This window comes from Jaculus jaculus, chromosome 17 (genome assembly GCF_020740685.1).
Source record: "Jaculus jaculus isolate mJacJac1 chromosome 17, mJacJac1.mat.Y.cur, whole genome shotgun sequence".
Taxonomy (NCBI): Eukaryota; Metazoa; Chordata; class Mammalia; order Rodentia; family Dipodidae; genus Jaculus; species Jaculus jaculus.
The window spans coordinates 6,668,180-6,685,624 of record NC_059118.1 but is presented as its reverse complement, the minus strand read 5'-3'; the positions used below and the strand labels follow the sequence as shown (position 1 = coordinate 6,685,624).

Sequence of the window (17,445 nt, the reverse complement as noted above, 5' to 3'; positions counted from 1 at the left end):
CTGGCGTGGACATGCCATGGCACCTATGTGGAGGTCAGAGGAAGACTTTCGGGTGTTGCCTTCTACTTGATTTGAGAGAGGGCCTCGTCTCTCTCTCTCTCTCTCTCTCTCTCTCTCTCTCTCGCTTTGCTCCACTCTCCAGGCTGGCTGGCCAATGAGCTTCTGAGAAATTCTCCTGTCTCCACCTCCTGTGGTGCCGCAAGTGTGCTGGGATTCTAACTTCTGGCTTTTATGGCATTCATGTAGGGTCTGGGGACCTGAATTCAGGTTCTCGCTGCTGCATGGTGTTTTATCTACTGTGCCATCTCCCCAGCCCAGGGCCCCACTTAATAATAAGTAATAATAATAATAATAATAATAAATAATAAATTATTTATGTATTTATTTGAGAAAGAGAAAGAGGTGGTGGGGGGGGGGGGAGAATAGGAACACCAGGGCCTCTAGCCACTGCAAATGAACCCCAGATGCTTGAACCACCTTGTGCATCTGGCTTTACATGGGTACTGGGGAACCAAACCCAGGTCCTTTTGGCTTTGTAAGCAAACTCCTTAACTGATAAGCCATCTCTCTAGCCCCCCAGGATCTTACTTTTGACCTCAGATCAGCATCTGCATTCTAACAAGATCTCTGTGAGGTTCATGTGCACATTGAGGTATGAGTGCACACACCCCTAAAACAAACTTACACATTCCACTTCATTCCTCAGCTGTATCTAGAATGTTCTACCTTGTTGTGGAAAAAAAAAAAAGAAGCCAATCCTTCTCTTGTGTCTCACTGACCATTTCTATTGATCTTCAAGTAGACTGAATAACCTGTATGGTTGTAGTTAAACTTTACAGGAGCCATGCGTGGTGGCACACGCCTTTCATCCCAGGATTCAGGAAGCAGAGGTGGGAGGATTGCTGTGAGTTCAAGGCCACCCAGAGACTACAGAGTGAATTCCAGGTCAGCCTGGACTACAGCAATATCCTACCTTTGAACAACAAGAAAAAAACCCTTATACTTCTTTTTAAAAGAACTTAGGGGTTGGAGGGATGGCTTGGCGGTTAAGGCATTTGCCTGCAAAGCCAAAGTACCTCGGTTTGATTCCCCAGGACCCACGTTAGCCAGATGTACAAGGTGGCACATACATCTGGAGTTTGTTTGCAGTGGCTGGATGCCCTGGCACGCCTATTCTCTCACTTTCCCTCTTTCTCTGTCAAATAAATAAATAAATAGAAATAAAATATTTAAAAAAAAAAGAACTTAGAAATTTCCACACTGACTATAACCATATGGTGAACTTGGGGATTGGAAAGAGAGGATTAACACAATTTTTGTGTATAGTCCAGTGCGTAAAAGAAACTCACCCAAGTTCATACAATGATTGGGAAAGCCAAGAGTTAGATTCTTATCTGAGGCTAATTTTACTTTTCAAAACCATTTCTCACCAGCTCCTTTGTTGCTTGAGCCATCATAGTGTTAAGGAAAAACAGGTCTTGGGGCTCATGTGTCTTCTATCAAATACCAGCTCTTGATCTAGAACAATTCTGTCACAAAATGTTCTCATTAATCATTATTTTGGTGCTAGGGATCTAACCCAGGGCCGTGTATCTGCGGAATACTTGCTAGCCACTGAGCTACATGCCCTAAAACCTCAATATTAAATTTGACACACACAAAAGTGTTCTAGAGTTCTTTAAGCAAAGCAAGTGTGTGTTCATTTGATAGACACTCTGTCAGGCATTGGAAATGTTCTGCACTTATGAAGTGTCCTTACAGAGAGCGTCTACTGCTTTGCACCTTATGCAGTGCACAACTTTTGCCGTTGACCCCTGTTGTGGTGAATGTGAACTTGGCATAGTCAGAGCCATGGAGAAGCTGAGATGCGAGTCTGAGCAACAATGGGTTTAGAACTTGAGACCTTGTGAAGGTTCCTGAGATGAGTAGGGAGGTGTGCAGTTTCCTGTGGTTTTCCAGCCAGGGGCCGTTTCTGGAACCAACAATCTCCACTGACCAGTGGGCAGAAATCCATTGAAGGTTCAGGCCTGACCACGATCCTTGAAAGATTGGATGTGATGGAAGAGACAAGCTGTTGGATGACGTATGGACTATGTGGAGTGACCTGGTTAATATCCAGTGCTAAGCGATGATGTTTAGCCTGGGCATACCCTCCCATTTCGGTCACTTCCTCATCCTCTATAAACAGTGTGGCTCACTAACGAAGTAAAGATCCACTTACACTCCTCCAGGGAATCTTTCCCTGTATTTAAATATCAAGTTGGGACTGGGGGTGTAACTGAGTGGTACAGTGAGTTCCCAGCATGTGCAAGGTCTTGGGTTTAGTCTTCATCACATGTGCATGTGTGTGCACATGCACATGCACACATAGGCACATACACATAGGCACACACACACACAGGCTCAGCAGAGTGTTGCCAGCTCAGGGTCATCTCCTAGTCTTCCGCATTAGGAATGCAGATCTGGGGTTCTGGGCAACTCTCTTTACTCCCATTGCTGCAAAGGAACCATGTTCAAAATGGATTTGTGTACAGAATGCCTGTGTGTGTGCGTGTGTGTGTATTGTACTGGGCAACCTCTGGGCACTCACTGTCTACATAACTCTGCACTGGTTGTCAGCAGATCAGAATGCACCTGGCACTATTTTGTGGGCACCTGAACTGCTGCCAGACGTGGTGTCTTTTGTGGCGTCTTCAACCACATGATCTCAGAGAATGGTCCCTGTGGTTTCTTCTTACCCTTGGAGCCTCATGGGGACTGAGTGTTTGCACAATGTATCAGTTATCTCCTCGTGGGGACTGAGCGTTTGCACAATGTATCAGTTATCTTCTCGTGGGGACTGAGTGTTTGCATGGTGTATCAGTTATCAGTTATCTTCTCATGGGGACTGATCATTTGCACAATGTATCAGTTATCTTCTCATGGGGACTGAGCGTTTGCACAATGTATCAGTTATCTTATCGTGGGGATTGAGCGTTTGCATGGTGTATCAGTTATCAGTTATTTTCTTGTGGGGACTGAGCGTTTGCTGGGTGTATCAGTTATCTTCTCGTGGGGACTGAGCATTTGCACAATGTATCAATTATCTCCTCATGGGGACTGAGCGTTTACATGGTGTATTAGTTATCTTCTCGTGGGGACTGAGTGTTTGTTGGGTATATCAGTTATCTTCTCATGGGGACTGAGCGTTTGCTGGGTGTATCAGTTACCTTCTCATGGGAACTGAACATGTGCACAGTTTATCAGTTCTCTTTTCGTGGGGACTGAGTGTTTCCTGGGTGTATCAGTTATCTTCTTGTGGGGACTGAGAGTTTGCTGGGTGCATCATTTATCTTCTCGTGAGGACTGAGTATTTGCACAATGTATCAGTTATCTTTTCATGGGGACTGAGCATTTGCATGGTGTATCAGTTATCTTCTCATTGTGGGAACACAATACCCACCCAGAAGCAGCTTAACGAAGGAAATAATTTATCCCAGCTTACTGCTTCAGGGGAAAGTTTCATCATGGCAGGGAAAACATGGCAGAGGCAGACAGCTTGTGTTACATCTTTGCATCAGCAGGTAGGAAGCAGCAAGAGCAAACAGGGCTGGGCTGTAACAACTCAACGCTGGTCCCCACTGATATACTTCATCCAGCAAGGCTCTTCCCAAACAGTGCTTAGAGCTGGGGATTAGGTATTCAAACATGTAAGTGTATGGGGGCAGTGTACATCTAATCTACACATACAGAGAAGAGACACCTATTGTCCGTGTGTTCCCTGCTTCAGCAGTGGGAAACCACAGTTCTCACTTGGCCACAGGCGTATTCAGAGCCAGCTGTTCAACAAAGCCACAAGGGCCACCACAGCCCCTGGAAACACTGTGCAGAACACAGAGATTTTCTCTAGAGGATGAATCTGCATTGGCCCCTGCAAAAGGCAAGATTTGGTCAGGAAAATAGACATTTATCTTAACAAGAGAAGTGGACACCGGGAAGTGACTGAGCAGGTCATGGGAGGCCTGGTAGTAACCGCAGGAAGCAGCTGCCTCCCCTGGGTCTGTGCCAGTGGCTTTGAACCAGCCTCAGATCTGCTGCATCATGTCACTTGGGTGCTCATGAGTCAGACAAATTCAAACTGAATCGGAGCTTTTGAGGGGGGGGGCCCATTGATGTGCATTTCACCAAACTTGTGGGTGGTCAGAGATACATTTGGGGTTAAACACTTCCTTGGGGGTCATCAGAACTTGTGAGTTTGAAGAAGGAACTTTGTGGAACTGGAACCTGAGCCTCTGAGCAGCAGAGATCACTCTCTGAGGGGACCAGTGAGGCTGGCTTTGGGGTCACAGGGCTGGCGGGACTAGAGAGTAGAATGAACTGATGTGGGGGCCAGCTGCTGTGAATAACTGTTTCCCGTTAAGCAAACCGAAAACAGGGTGGAGGGAGCAAGGCCCGTCTCCCTTCTGTAGCCTCATGGGCTCCTGTAAGCTCTCTGGAGCACAGAGCCTTGCAGGGGACTCCCTGGCAAACACCAGAAGAGTAGCAGGGCCCCAGCCTCAGCCTCACAACACAGGGGAGGCTGGTGGGTTTGGAAAGGAGAGACCAGCAGAGAAGTATCAGTTGCATGAGGTTTCTGAAGCCTAGGGGTGCATTTCGATTGCAGAGAGTGTAGGTCCTCAGAGGGCATTTTTTGAGTTCTTTCTGATCTCTAGAGACTCACAGAGATGCGAAAATGAGACTAACCCATGTTATTTTGGGTTCTTCAATCAGCAAATAGTTAGGACGTTCTTCCAAAGTGTCAGGCACCATGCTTGGCCCAGGGCCCAGGGCATGGAGCTTGCATTCTAGTGGGAGGGGCTCCCTCAAGACACGTGCCGAATGCCTTTAGTGAGGCACGCACCCTGCACAGTGCAGGCATGCATGCAGGCTTCCCCCGCTGGTGGCAGGCTGTCCCAAGAGTTAGGTTTATCACGTAGTTCACGAAGCCATTTAAAACAGCAGCTCTGACCATCCCAAATAATAATCTCCATCACTTGATCCTGGGCTTGGGGGATAGGGCAGTGGCTTCTCACAGCCTCCTGGCTGCCTTAGAGAAATGGTGGCGCACGCCTTTAATCCCAGCACTCAGGAGGCAGAGGTAGGAGGATCACCGTGAATTTGAGTCCAGCCTGGGCTAGAGTGAGACCCTACCTCAAAAAAAAAAAAAAAAAAAAAAAAGAAAGAAAGAAAAAAAGAAAAAAGAAAAAGAAATGGTGGTGAGTGTTACAGTCAAGAGGGCTGTGCACTTTTCCCCATAGGCCCTGTCTTACACTTTCTTAGCACTCAGCCTAAACTGGGTATCAGGCTGCCAGTTTTGGACTTTCTCCACGGTGCTTGAAAAGCAGGAAGGTAGGGGCTGGAGAGATGGCTCAGGGGTAAGAGCACGAGAGCCTGAGTCTGCTGAGACCACCCAAGTTTGATCCCCCCACATCTGTGTAAACAGCCGAGCACAGGCATGTATGTCTGTAACCCCAGGCCTGTGGGGTGCAGAGAACTGAAGAATTGCCGGGGCTCACTAACTGTAAAAGTGGCAAAAACAAACAAACAAACAAAGCCAGCTCCGGGTTGACTGAGAGACTCTGTCTCCAAGAAGCACGCAGATGACTGTAAAGAGGAGGGTACCATGTTTCTTTGGCCTCTATACCGGTGCACACAGGCTCACAGATCTGCACACACACGTGTACACTACACGCATATCACTTCACACACAACGCCACAGATGCTCTGCACTTGCACACGCCCACCCTCCAAAGAGACAAAACAAGAAGTTGTGTCTTGTGCTCTGCTTCTGTTTGGCACTGGGGACTGACAAGTGCCCTATCACTGAGCTACGAGCCCTTCTTCTGATCCGTCACCCGTTGCCATGGCTCACAGACAGCCTGACAAAGCCGTGTGTGAGCAGAAACACCTGCATTGCTGTGGAGCAACGTGTGAAGCCCTCCCGAGGGGACGGCACCAAGGCCTGCCATACCAGTAACAGCAATACAGTTGAAAGCAGACGACTTGTCCCCTGTCCCTTTTATGCCTTTTGGGGTGCATTTCTGCTTTGGAGAGCATTTGCTCACGGACAGCATTCTCCAAGCTTGTGGCCCCTCAAGAAGCCTGGAGAGGGGATGAAGGACATCCGCGTCATGTGCAGAATGGGAACAGCCTAGACTGGCAACTACTACTGCATTCCTCGGAGAAAGGAGAACGTTTAGGCAAAGCTAGAAAAGTGGAAATATCCCTTATTCCCCTCCTCCCCTGGGGAAACTCTGAGGCAAGTTGAGTAACCCTGGAAGGAGAATTTATTAGAATCTCACAGCTGAACTCTTATTGTGATGGAGGATGGGGCTGATTCAGAACTGGCCGGGACAGACCAGAGCCTGCGTTGATGCAAGACAGCTGGCTCCCCCCCCCCCCACCCCCCCCCCCCCCCCCCCCCGTCCAGCGCTCAGGAGCCAGCTGGGGGCAGGGCAGGGAGGCGGCTGATCAGCTTTTCCATCAACATGACATCACTCGACATGGCATGGACATGGTCTGCCAGAAGGAAGAAACCTGAAGACGTAATGCGCTGTGGGAACAGCGCTGCTCAGAGCCAGCGCTCTCTCCGGGACAGGGGCTGGCTGGGCTGGCTTGCATTAAGGGGCAGCTGTGGTCACAACTCTGCGGGCCTGAGGCACCATCCTCCCCCCACCCACTGAGTGACCGATAGGCTGCTTGCCAGCATGCTTGTAGACTTTGGCGGGCACCATTTAAAACTCCCAGTGAAGAGCCTACGCAAAGACCTGAGTTTGGATTCCGCAGCTCCCCTGTGAAAGCCAGGCATGGTTGCACATACCTGTAATCCCAGTGCTCGGGTGGCAGACAGGGGAGGATCCATGGGCTTGCTGACAAGCTTTTGTCTAGCCAAGTCGGTGAGCTCTTGATTTTTGAGACACCCTGCCTCGAAAGAAAGGAAGAAGGTGGACAGTGATTGTGAACACACAAGCACACTCATGTACGCACACACACCACTAGTGATTGAGAACACACAAACACACTCATGTACGCACACACACCACTAGTGGCTCTGGAATAGTCTTTGTTTCCTCTTACTTCTGGAAGCTCCAAGATCCTCCTCCCCTCCCAGCTGGGGGTTTCTCCCTTGCTGTCTTCTATGAGAGTCTGGTGTAGAACTGACTCTTGGGGAGTAATTTAAACCACCAGGATCGATTTTATGTCCAGCAGCCCTAAGCAGGGAGCTCTCGAGATGCAACGCTTCCAAAATGATGGCAGTCGGTGAGGAGGGCTGAGTCTGTGAGAGCGTGTACGTGGGCCGGGGGAGTGCCATCGGTGAATTTGTTGGCATGGGCGTGCCCCACCCAGAGCCACCCAGAGCCGAGCCCTTGCCTCGACCTCAGCACAGTTTCTACAAACTGCGGTGTCTTCTCCCTTCCCTCTCCCCTGGGTGCCAGGGTACCTCAGGTGATTCTAGTCTTTGACCAAACACATGACAAGAAGCAGCTCCAGGAAGGGAAGGTTTATCCCAGCTTATAGTTTGAAGAGACTCATCCCGTCAGGGCAGAGCAGACATGGCAGCGGGAGCGGGGGCCACCTCGTCCATGGCATCCAGTCAGTAGCGGACACACAGGAAGTGGGGCAGGCGATAGAACCTCACGACCCACCCCCCACGACCCCCTTCCTCCATCAGAGCCCCACCTCCTCCTCAAGGTTCCAAACCTTCCAAACAGCGCCACCAGCTTGTGCCCATGTTTTCAAACAGAGGACCCCAAGGGCGGGGGGGCATTTCACATTCAAGCCACAATGGGGGGATGTTTTACCCATGACTGTCATGCATGGAGCCTTGAACATGAAGGTGGGCATGTGCCAAGAGCCCAGTTCTGAGCACATACCAAAGGTTGAATTCATTTCCTTTTCCCTACTTGCTTTTTTAAAATTTGAGCCACCCCACCAAAAGATTCTGAGGATGTACATATACTTTAAAAATAATTGTTTATATTTTGTTTATTTATTGTAGAGAGAGAGAGGGAGGGAGGGAGAGAATGGGCATGCCAGGGCCTAGCCATTGCAAATGAACTTGTAACATATGTGCCACCTTGTGCTTCACAGCTTTATGTGGGTACTGGGGAATCGAACCTGGGTCCTTTGTTTTTACTGGCAAGCACCTTAACCTCTGAGCCGTCTCTCCAGCCCCATATGCATTTTGATTCAAGGGTGATCCCCAGTAGCACCTGCTGGGAAATAGGGGTGAGCTGCTGGGGTAGGCAGCACTCATTCACCAGACAGAGCGGGGAGGTGGGGGAGAAGGGGAATTGGAGTGATGCAGGAATGTGGGATGGTTGATGAATTTTAAGGGACTGGCTCACGAGATGGTGGCGCCAAGAAGCCTGGATCTGCAGGGTGGATCAGTTGGCTAAAGACACGAGTCTGAAGACAGGCTAGAAGAAGAATTCTTTCTTCTTAGAGGGATTTTTTTTTTTTTCTTCTTAAGACCTTCAACTGATTGGATGGAGTCCCACCCACATTATGACAGATGAATGTCTTCATTCAGAGTCTACTAATTAAAGTATTAATCTCATTTTAGAAACAACTTCATAGTGACTTCTAGATTGGTACTTGCCCAAATCTCTAGGTACTGTGGCCCAGTCAGATAGACACATTGAAATGAACTATCCTAGCAAGACAAAGAGCATGTGTTATGAATGAGCAGGCTGTCACTGGGGACAGCTTGAGCTCATTTCTGCTGCGGAGCTCTGTATCTATGGAGTGTGGAGCCTGCCTTGGAGCAATCCCATCCAAGAGGCAAGGGAGCTCAGGTCCTGCCTGCAGGGCATCCCTCAGGCACCCCAGCTCTAGCAGGCACTAGAGAAGGCCTTTGGGACTGCTGGTGTCGAGAATTGGTAAAAGCCGAGAGGATATGGGTGGGGGAGATGAACCATCCGCTCTCTCTTCCTGTGTTCATTTCCACCCGTGTTTTTTTTTCCCCCCTCTCTGAGCTCTCTGTTTCATCTCTGGCAAGATAACTCAGTTCTTCTGTTCCTTCCATTTTCACCCTTCCTGAGGGACATAGGTAGCCACCACTCTCTCACCTGGGAGGAGAACCAGGCGGGACATGCCGAGGACACTCTGCTAGGCGGCTGCCACTGCCGTGTGGGTTTATCTAGCCAAGACTCCCGCGTGACCCTCCGCAGTGTGCATCTCCTCCGGCCATGATCCTGCTGCATGCTGCTTTGGGAACCCCGTGTATACATTACCGTTCATACTGTTGGGCTGCTGCTCGGGAAAATTGTTAAGCCGTAGGAAGTAACTGAGCTGGAGTTTCCCTCCACGTCCCCTCATGTGCTTGGTGCTACTGCTTCTTCCTTCACTGAGTCAGAGGTTTGGGGTCAGGTCACGTAGAAAGACATGCAACAAGACCCAGAGTGGTAGGAGCAGTCAGACTCCGTGGATCAGGAGAGTTCTACGTGCTGCGGTGTGGTGGATGGCTCTCTGCTTCAGAGCAAATCTCTCTTCTTAGGGGGCCTCCGTCTCTTTGTCTTAAAAATGAAGATTTTTGGGCTGGAGAGATGGCTTAGCAGTTAAGCACTTGCCTGTGAAGCCTAAAGACCCCGGTTCGAGGCTCGGTTCCCCAGGTCCCACGTTAGCCAGATGCACAAGGGGGCGCACGCGTCTGGAGTTCGTTTGCAGAGGCTGGAAGCCCTGGCGCGCCCATTCTCTCTCTCTCCCTCTATCTGTCTTTCTCTCTCTGTCTGTCGCTCTCAAATAAATAAATAAATAATGAAGATTTTTGAGCTGGAGAGATGGCTCAGCAGTGAAAGACACTTGGCCTGACATCCCAGGTTGGATTCCCCAGTACCCACATCAAGCCAGATGTACAAAGTGGCGTGTGCTTCTGGAGTTCATTTGCAGTGGCAAGTGGCCCTGCGTGTCCATTCTCATTCATATTCTCTCTCTCTCTCTGCCCTTCTAAATAAATAGCAAATAAATTAAAAGGGAAGGTTTCTCACAAGGTTTAAGGACTGCCTCAAGGCCTTGGCACAATCCGAGTCCACCCACTTCCATGCCCATCGACTTGGCTGGTAACACCTGTGTGGACACGGATGTTTGCGGTTGGATCACTTGCCTACACACTTTCTTTTCGTCCTAACGGTAAAACGATCTCTGGCAATAGTCCATGTCCTGGGTCTCTCCTTGTGATCCAGCCTTACCTTGAAAACCAGCTGCTTGCTGGAATGAGCAAGTCGGAGCAGACTAGCCCTCCATGGCTAGGAGTCCACCTGCTTGGCCTGGCGGGAGCCCCGCGATGGCAGAGGCCCAGGGAAGCCATTAGATACAGCAAAAATATGCTCTAAGGCAGATGCAGAAGGTCTGTCCAGGTCACCTTCCACCCTCCCTGTTCAGACTTGCCCTGGTGGCTGGTCCCTTTGATGTTATTTAAGGCACAGCCATCTCCCGGGTTCAGCTTCAATGCTGGCGGGCATGGGGCTGTTTTTCTCCGGTGTGGTGGCCCAAGCTGAGAGGTGAGTGTGTGGAGATGGACCAGGGCTGGCTCCTCTGCCTTCCCACTCCTCAGCCATTTCACCGCATTGCAGTAACAGAGAGGCTCCTGTTTCCCCACTTTGGAAATGCTATGCAGAGCCCCCACAAAGCAGTATGCATCAGTTTCCTTCTCATTGCTAGGACAAAACACCTTGGTCAGAAGCAATTTAGAGAAGGAAAGAGTTTATTTCAGCCTACAGGTCCTGAGGCTAGAGTTCATCAAGGTGGAGAAAACATGACTGGCAAAAGCAGGAAGCTGGTGTCACATTGTGACATCCACAGGGAGGAAGGGGAGAGAGGAGAGACGGTGGGGGAACAGCAAGACTTGCCCCCAGTGACACACCTCCTCCAGCAAGGCTCCACCTCCTGAAGGTTCCACAACCTTTCCAGACAGCACCCCTTCCTGGGGATGAAGTATTCAAACGAATGAGCCTATGGGGAGCACTGTGTTCAAGTCACCACACAGTGAAGAAATGGAACTAGTTACAAAGGCACAGAGAAGCAGTGAAATGGCTCTGTTGATTCTAAAGTTGTGTTTACCTGATAAAACTCCCAACTGTTTATTTACTTCTAATCTGAAATAATACAGCATGCAAATAATACCCAACATGTACTTGACGCTGCACGTTTGGGTGCAGAGAAAGAGCTTTCCTGTTCATGAGTGGAACTCAGTTCAGGCACCACTGTGGCTAAAGCTTTGGTGGAAGAATAGGCACAGGAATGTGTAATCACCACACTGGGCTCTCTGGGGCAGAGACAGCCCCGGCCGGCACCTAAGTTTCCAGTTTTGTGGGTTCTGTGAAGCTCTTTTCTGCCTGTGGTTTTCATTGGCATGTTGCTGTGTGTCCACAGTGGTGCCTGGCACACAGTCTGTGAGGGGAGTTAGAATTATGGGAAGTGATTGTCCCCGTTGCTGGGCCTGTGGTACAGGCCTCCACAGTGTCAGTGTCCTGTGAGGTCAGCAGCTTCTGGTTTTGTACTACAGGCTTGCCGCAGCGCTTGTCAGAATGCTACCCTGTGCGTGGCTGAACCCGCTGTGGGCCCGCTTACTGGTGGGCTCCGCTGATACTTCATGATGGCATGAGGTTTAAACCAAGGAGGGCCATGGGGTCTGACAGACTCAGCATCACTGGGAAGACAGAGGGTAACTTGAGTCTGCCCCCCTCCCCCTGGCCACAGGCTTGTCTGAGTGAGGCTGCAGGGTAGTTCCCTGTGCAGAGGAGGGCTGGGTATCATGTACCATCCACATAGGATCGTCGCAGGACTAAAGGCCACTGAGTGTCTTGTCCTTTGCAGATGTTTTGACCTCTCGTTTATTGGCAGGTCTGAATTACGTTCTGACTGCTGATGTTGCCCAGAAGGAGAAAGGCCAGCTACCCAGGGTCTACTTTGTGTTGCTGGGAGAGACTGCCGGCCAGGTTTCAGAGAAGCTGCACCTGGTCCACGCGGAGGAGACGTGTCGTCACTACATGGCCCATGTCAAGGTCAGTCCCCTCTTCCTTTGTCATCCTCAAATTCTGATCTCTACAGATGTTCATTTGGACTGAATGGAAATTAGTTGTATTGTGTGTTCTGTGTGCTTTGACTCCCAACATGCGATTCCACGGGGAGAATATGCATTTCTTGTTGAAAGCTGACAGCCTTTGACTTGTCTTATTGTGCTGGTCTCACTCTCTGAGAAGGCGACAGGTTGCCTTTGTTTAATGGCAAGCTGGGGTCTCTCTTGCAAAGTAGGGCCACAGAGAGCCTGCTGCATCCCTGGAAAATGCACTCAGGGGACAGCAGTCATGAAGTACAGGCTGGGACAAGGCTGCTCCAGGAAGTAGTTATGGGCCCTGACCGTACCTGGCTCTTTTAGGAATGTGTATTAGTTAACTTTTATTTTTGCTGTGACCAAATACCTGACAAGAAATAACGTAAGGAAGGAACAATTTAGTTCGGCTCACAGTTCCAGGGCATACAGTGCGTCATGGCCGTAAGGCTTGGTGGCGGCAGCAGGTGGGAGCAGGTCACATTGCACATCCAGAGTCAGGAAGCAGACAGTGATGAATGATGGACACTGGTGCTCAGCTCGCTTTCTCCTTTTTAGTCAGCCCAGGACCCAGCTCCGGGGATGGTGCCGCCCCATAGTTAATCTGGTTCTTCCCACCTCAAATAACCTAATCTACAAAATCCCTCCTAGTCATTCCAGAGATTTGTTACCACAGTGATTCTAAATCCTGTCAAGATGGCAACTGAGATTCACCGTCACAAGCGGGCTTCTGGTCTTTAGTAGGCGCACTGGTCCTGCAGAGGAGGGTCTGAGCAGCCCCCACGCTGGGTCTCCATGACGCTTGACTGCACTGCACCGATACCTTTCTCTGTAGTCCACACCGTATTAACTCACAGTCAAAGTTAATGCATTTCAAAACTGGTTATACTAGATTTAAATTTTTAAAAATATTTATTTATTTATTTTCAAGCACAGAGAAAGAGAAGAGAGAGACAGACAGAGAAAATGGACCCACCAGGGCCTCCAGCCACTGCACAGGAACTGCAGATGCATGCACCACTTTGTGCCTCCCACCCCGGTTGTTAGGCTTTGCAGGCAGCACCTTGACTGCTGAGCCATCTCTCCATCCCTGGACTAGATTTTTCTTGTCTGATTACTTTCTATGTATTCAGGACTGCATTTTTGGCCCCTCTTTTCTTTCTCAATAAACTTTTTTTTTTGAGGTAGAGTCTCTCCCTAGACCAGGCTGACCTGGCATTCACCATGTAGTCTCAGGGTGGACTCAAAGTTATGGCGATTTTCCTACCTCTGCCTCCCAAGTGCTGGGATTAAAGGTGGGTGCCATTATGCCTCAGTAAACTTTCAAATAGTTTTCTCCTCTTCAAAGGGTTTTGGAAATACACTGTGTTGTTAGTTCAGGAGGCCAGGCTTTGAGTAGTGACAAAGTGGCCCCTGTGCAGGGTGCGGAGTTCTGGCCATGCTTGCTGCTATAGTCATGGCCACCCATTGGCCCACAGGCAGGGTCAGAGAACAAAGGCAGTGGAAGGAACCACGTGGTTGAGTGGAGAGTGGAATGCAGGCAGGGCTTGGAGCCATACAGGACGGGCCTGGATCAAGCTGGGTAAGTACTGGGTGTAGGTCTCTAAAATGTCCCCAGCAACACTTACCATAAAAGTGGCCGTAATAATTCAACATTGCACAGGGCTTGATGACACACACCAGTAATCCTCCTAATTAATACCTCTGAGGCAAGGACAGGTGGATCATGACTTTAGAGCCAGCCTGGGCTACCCAGGGAGTACCAGGCCAGCCTCGTCTGTATGATCAGACTCTGTCTCAAACAAACACACAAACAAATGTCAGGGCTGGGAGATGGCTCAGCAGTTAAAGGCTGGCGAAATCTGCTGGCCCAAGTTCCATTCCTAAGCTACTCATGTAAAGCCAACCAGGCTTTTTTTTTTTTTTTTTTTTTTTGCAATAGCAAGAGACCTTATGTGTGCGTGTGCATGTGTGTGTGTGTCTCATATACACACATGCAAATAAATAAAATTTTTTTTAAAACATTGCACGGCTGAATATACTTTAAAAACTTTGCATGGAGTTTGATAGAGGCTGTCAGTATCATTATTTAGGCCAAACATCATTTCCAACATCCTAACATTTCTAACACATAAACTGCAGTTTCATATGGTTTAAGTCAATATCATTAGCCAGTAGATTTCTAGCAGATAGTAAAAATAGTCTTTGGATTGAAGTGTCTTCCATTATTGCATTGTTGGGACCAGCGTCAGCTGTTCTTGGATGGTCTTTAGAGAATTGCCTCCACCTCTGTGGCACTTGTCTGGCACAGAGCCTCGGAGCCCATGCCTGTGAGAAGCTTTGCGGTAGGGCTGGGCTCTGCCTTCTGCAGGCTCTCGTGTCTGGACCTGCCCAGACCAGCTGCCCTATGACTTGGGCTTCGGGCCACTTTTAAAGCTGCCCATGATACTCATAAGCCTCCCAGCCCCTGCCCTTCTTAGTCTCCAAGTCCTTTGGCTCCTGAGTATCTTTGAGGGTGTGGGGCTGCTCAGGACAGGCTCATGTGCAAACCCGACCAGGCCCTGGAGTCTTGCTTGGAGGTTTCACACTTCTTGCCGGCGACGGGACATCTGCGAGTTATGTCTCTTCCACGTGACATGTCTTTTGGAGCCCTTTGCAACTTCTAACAACTGTGTTCATAGCCTTTGGGAGATAGGGCCACAGAGAGCCTGCTACAACCTTGGGGAAAAAGTGAATGGTGGTCGTGAGGTTTTGGACAAGGCTGCTCTTACGATGACCTCTGAGGGTCCATGGGCATGAGCAGGCTGCCCTGGGGTTACTCTGGCCACTTCCTGCTTTCTAGGCTTTCCAGATGAGCCAAAGGCACATAGGACTTGCATTGCATTTGGAGTTTAGATAAGCCATCTTCTGGTATTTGTACAGCGGTTCCCCATTTGCATTTGGTTTCACTTTCTGGGGTTCCAGTTGTTATGGATCATTGAGATCCAAAAGTACTCAATATAAAAAAAAATCCAAAACCAATTCATAAACCTTAACTCATTTTTATTCAAGAACATTGCTGTAGTGATTCCATTTTGTTATTACTCCTGGTTAATCACGCACTGTACTGAATTCATGAACTTTATCCTGGGTGCATATGCAAAGGGAAAACACACAAGGTTTTCTATCTGCAGTTTCGTGCAGCCACAAGATATCTTGGGATATATCCCCTGCAGATAAGGGGAGAATATGGTGTGTTCCCTCTCCACTTCTTGAGACAAAGCCTAAGCCCAGGCTTGCCCAGAACTCACTGGCTAGCCCGAGATGGCCTCAAACCCATAATTATCTTCTTGTCTCGACCTCTTGAGTGCTGGGGTGACAAGTATGAGCCAGCACTCCAAACTTCTCTGAAATTCACATTTTTTCCAGATATTTTATTACTCATTTTGCAGGGAGAGAGAGAGAGGAAGAGCGAGAATAGGCTCACCAGAGCCTCTTGCTGCTGTAAATGAACTACAGATGCATGTGCCACCTTGTGCGTCTGGGTGGGTACTGGGAAATTAAACCCGGGTGGTCAGTCTTTGCAAGCAAGTGCCTTTAACCACTGAAACATGTCTCCAGCCCTGAAATTCACATTTTTTACTTAGCATCCTGTTGGCAGATTCAACTCCAATGATCTTCCTCCCACCGCATAGCAGGACTTCTCCATTCACGTAGAACCTGGAAGATTGAGGTGGTGGCGAGATGAGTTTGGGGGGTGAGAACAGGGCTCTAGAGTGTAGAGTAGATCCATTCATTGTGTTTTTACCTGAACCGTTTCAGGAAGAACAAGAGTCAGGCTTGCTTTGGAAGACTGGTACCTGGAAGCTATTGTGTGGTCATTTTCATCATGCAGGCAGATGGGGGTGGTGGGACACAGGGGAGAAATCGTTCTGAGAGCCAACACTGTGGTTAAGGAATTAAGCTCAGGGAAGCTAATACTGTACTGCCGTGAGGAAAGCACCCCCCCCCCCCCCGTCAGTTATTGCCTGGGCCATAGCAGAGGCCCCCGGCGAGCGACCGAGTGCGTGAGCTGTGAGCGAGCGAGCGAGCTGTCTGCTGGGTGGCACAGCTGCCAGCCAAGGAGACCGCAGGCGTGGTCCGCGGCGTGCATGGGGCTGTGGGAAAACAGCTGGCAGGCTGGGACCTGTGTGCGCAGCCCGAGGCAGGCAGGGGTATGGGGGAGGAGTGTGGCAGTGGCCGCTGCCCAGCCAGACACTGGGGCCCTGGGAGCTGTGAGTTGGGCTGGAGAGCATGACCTGTTCCCTACCGCAGGGGGCTGACTTTCAGCTTTGAAGGCTGGTCATGGACGATAAATACGGGAACGAAGCGAACGAAGCGCTGTCTTATCACACACCATATGGCCAGCAGACAGAGAGGCAGGCCCCGGGGCCAAGTGAGTTTTGTTTAGGCTATGTTCAGGGTTTTTTTTCTTTCTTTCTTTTTCTGTTTTCCTTTAAGGCTGTTCCAGTCTTTTCTTTTGTAAGTTTTCATTCCATATATGGTGATAAGTTATCTACTGTAAAGAAAAGAAACCAGCTTGCACTAACACCTGCCTCCTAGCAAGCCAGGGGGCACCACAGCCTACTCCACCCATCGCCCTGGAGTGGTTTCTCTCTGTGCGTCTCTGTCTCGGAGGCGCACAGTTTTGTGACAAGCCACATGCTCCTTCTGAAGGCCTGACTGTGCCCAGCAGTGCAGACCTTGTCCCACCGGCTTCCTTGGCCTCTTCCTGCACTCCATGTTCTCCACTTAGCTCTTGCCCCCCTCAGGCAGACTCACTTTGCAAGCACACCCCTTCTTCCAGTCACGTGGTCTGGACACCTGCAGTGCACCCTTCAGTCACAGGTGAAAGCCAAGACGCCTCCCCTCAAGGCTCGGGCCACTTGGCCTCAGTTTCCTTATCCAGCTTCACCTTGTAACGGCACGTCACACGTGCTGTGCTGTTAGGAGCTGTCCCCTATCCTAGAACTTACCTCCTGTGCCAGCTCTGTGGGATCCCCAGTGTGTGGCTGGCTCTTCAGTAAACTGAGGCCTGGCTCTTATCCTACCCATGGAGAACCATGTCCTACCTGCATGAGTTTTGCCTTAAGAATGCACCTCCTACCATATTTTGTTTTATAAACTCTTTTTAAATGTATTGTTTATTTATTTAGTTAGTTATTTGAGAGAAAAAGAGGCAGACAGAGAGAATGGACACTCCAAGGCCCCTAGCCACTGAAAGCAAACTCCAATCACATGCACCCCTTTGTGCATCTGGCTTACGTGGGTCCTGGGGAATCAAATCATGGTCCTTAGGCTTCACAGGCAAACACCTCAACCACTAAGCCATGTCCCCAGCCCTTATATACTCTTTA

At 49.6% G+C, this 17,445-nt stretch overlaps 1 protein-coding gene across 1 annotated transcript in view; it reads left to right on the top strand.

The window, feature by feature from the left end:
- Itga9 (integrin subunit alpha 9) overlaps positions 1–17,445 on the top strand; it is a 322,030-nt gene that overhangs the window by 99,088 nt on the left and 205,497 nt on the right. The window contains exon 16 of the mRNA XM_045136949.1: positions 11,863–12,023. Coding sequence (XP_044992884.1) covers positions 11,863–12,023 — 161 coding nt within the window. The remainder of the gene's footprint in view (positions 1–11,862; positions 12,024–17,445) is intronic.